The sequence below is a fragment of the Eurypyga helias genome, unplaced genomic scaffold (genome assembly GCF_000690775.1).
Source record: "Eurypyga helias isolate BGI_N326 unplaced genomic scaffold, ASM69077v1 scaffold33648, whole genome shotgun sequence".
In the NCBI taxonomy this organism is placed as follows: domain Eukaryota; kingdom Metazoa; phylum Chordata; class Aves; order Eurypygiformes; family Eurypygidae; genus Eurypyga; species Eurypyga helias.
The window spans coordinates 191-2,066 of NW_010266846.1; the positions used below are offsets into that span (position 1 = coordinate 191).

Here is a 1,876-nt window from a genome sequence, read left to right on the forward strand (position 1 = left end):
CATTCCGGCCTCCTTCCCGCCGCGCCGGCTGACGGGCAGGGAAGTCAGGCAAGAACTTCAGGGTCTGCGCGGCGGCCGGGCAGGCTTTCGGCCTCACGCCGCTTCCTGCGAGCCCAGGGCACGCACCCACTTCCGCCTTGCTCCCAAACCCACCCCGACCTCCCGGGAAACGACTGCTGGAGGGTTAAGGCGCCCACGCCAGCCGTTTGCTGTCGCGACACCCCGGCTCCCGTCTCAAACGGGGTCAGACCGCGGAGATATCTGCTCCGAAAAAACTACAGCGCCCACCGCTTCGCCGCCGGTGAGGAGTCGGCGTGTAGCACTTCCCAAGCCTTTCCTGCTCCCTGGGAAAGAGGGATAACAGCAGAGGGAACCCCTGCTCGGCGACGAGAGTGCGCCCTAACGCTCCGTGCCATCGGAGCGTCCCCAGGGCTGCACAGGGTCGGCTGTAGGTGACAACGAAATACACTTTTGGGAAAGTGCTTCAGGTTTGCTGCACTTGGACGACGCCGGCAGCTAAAATTCACCCCCTGTGCAGGCGTTCAGCTCCTTCCCACGTTTCTTTGGTTCCCCCCGACACCTTGAGGTCACAAGCCTGCCTGGTGTTTGAGCACGCACGCAAGTTCCACCCTGCCAGAGCTCCTCGCCCCGCGCCCGGCTGGTCGGGATCTTTGGAACACTGTGTTGAAAAAACCATCAGGATCTTCATTTTGGGGTTTTGTTTAAACCAAGTGCCAACTCAGTGTGAAGAGAGCAACCGTGACCCCAGCGGCCCGATTCTGCTTTAAATTACATCGCTCACCAACGCCCAGGGCTTTGCCGAAAGCCCCCCGCTCCGTCGGCTGGGAAGAGGCGACACCCCGAACGACGTGGAAATCGTCAGGGAAGTGCAATAGCAGGCAGAGATAAAAACCAGCGTCTCATCTCTTCCCAGAAAGCCACCGGCTGCCGTAGGCCGAGTGTTTGGCAACGGTCTGTTTTTCCTCTGGGCTGAAATGCAGAATAGTCAGGATGGCAGTCAGAGTTTGCTGCCGGCCGAGAGAATCCGGCAGCGTCAAGAATCGATAGACGATGTTCTTGAGGTATTCCAGGTTGGCTCCCTCCCTGCTCTTATCCCTGCGGTTCTTCTCGATCTCCCGCTGAAGTGCCGATACCTCTTCCCGGTGCTTCTCCTCCTCAACCAAGGTTCTCTCCTGGAGCTGGTGAACTTGCATTTCCAGCCTGTGCTTCTGCTTCCTCAGCGCTACGATCTCCACCTCCTTGCGAGCCAGCTGCTCCGCGTACAAGAAGAAGGTGGGCTCCCCGGTGGCGGAGAGGTGAAGAGCCTGGGGGAGGATCTCCAAGGGATCGTCACCCGGCGAGCCGTCGCCAGGCACGTCCGACCCCACCGCTAGATAGTTCCTGGATCCTTGAAGCCCATAGGGCAACGTGACGGACCTCAGCTGCTCCAGCTCCTGGTCCTTCTCCGCCAGCACGGCCAGCGCTCGGTCCCGCTGTTTGTGCATCTCCTCCTCCAGCTTCAGCGCCCGTTCCCTGTAATCCAGCTGGCATCGCTCCAATTCCTGCCTGTGAGACTGCTGCAGCCGCGACAACTCCTGCTTCGTGGCTTCCGTGTCCCGCCGGTGCCGCTTCTCCGTCTCATCCCAGCTCAAGCAAGACGTCCTTCTCCTTCAGCTCAGCCAGCTGCTCTCGAGCCTCCTCCAGCTCCTTAGCCGCGCTGCCGTCTTTGGCCGACTTGTTCTTGAGAACCACTTGCGCCCTCATCTTGTACCTCTCAAACTCCTCCTTCAGCTGCTTCAGCTCCTGCTGATAGTACAACGCGGTGGCTTTCTCGCCATCCCCGGCCTCAGAGCCCCTCGGCGGCTCCAGCTCGCAC

At 60.7% G+C, this 1,876-nt stretch overlaps 1 protein-coding gene across 1 annotated transcript in view; it reads right to left on the reverse strand.

The window, feature by feature from the left end:
- Nucleotides 1-920: 920 nt before the first annotated feature.
- The window catches only part of GCC1 (GRIP and coiled-coil domain containing 1), a 3,469-nt gene continuing 2,513 nt past the window's right edge, over nt 921-1,876 (reverse strand). The window contains 2 exon segments of the mRNA XM_010157238.1: nt 921-1,644; nt 1,646-1,876. The exon segment at nt 1,646-1,876 is cut by the window's right edge and continues 35 nt beyond it. Coding sequence (XP_010155540.1) covers nt 921-1,644; nt 1,646-1,876 — 955 coding nt within the window.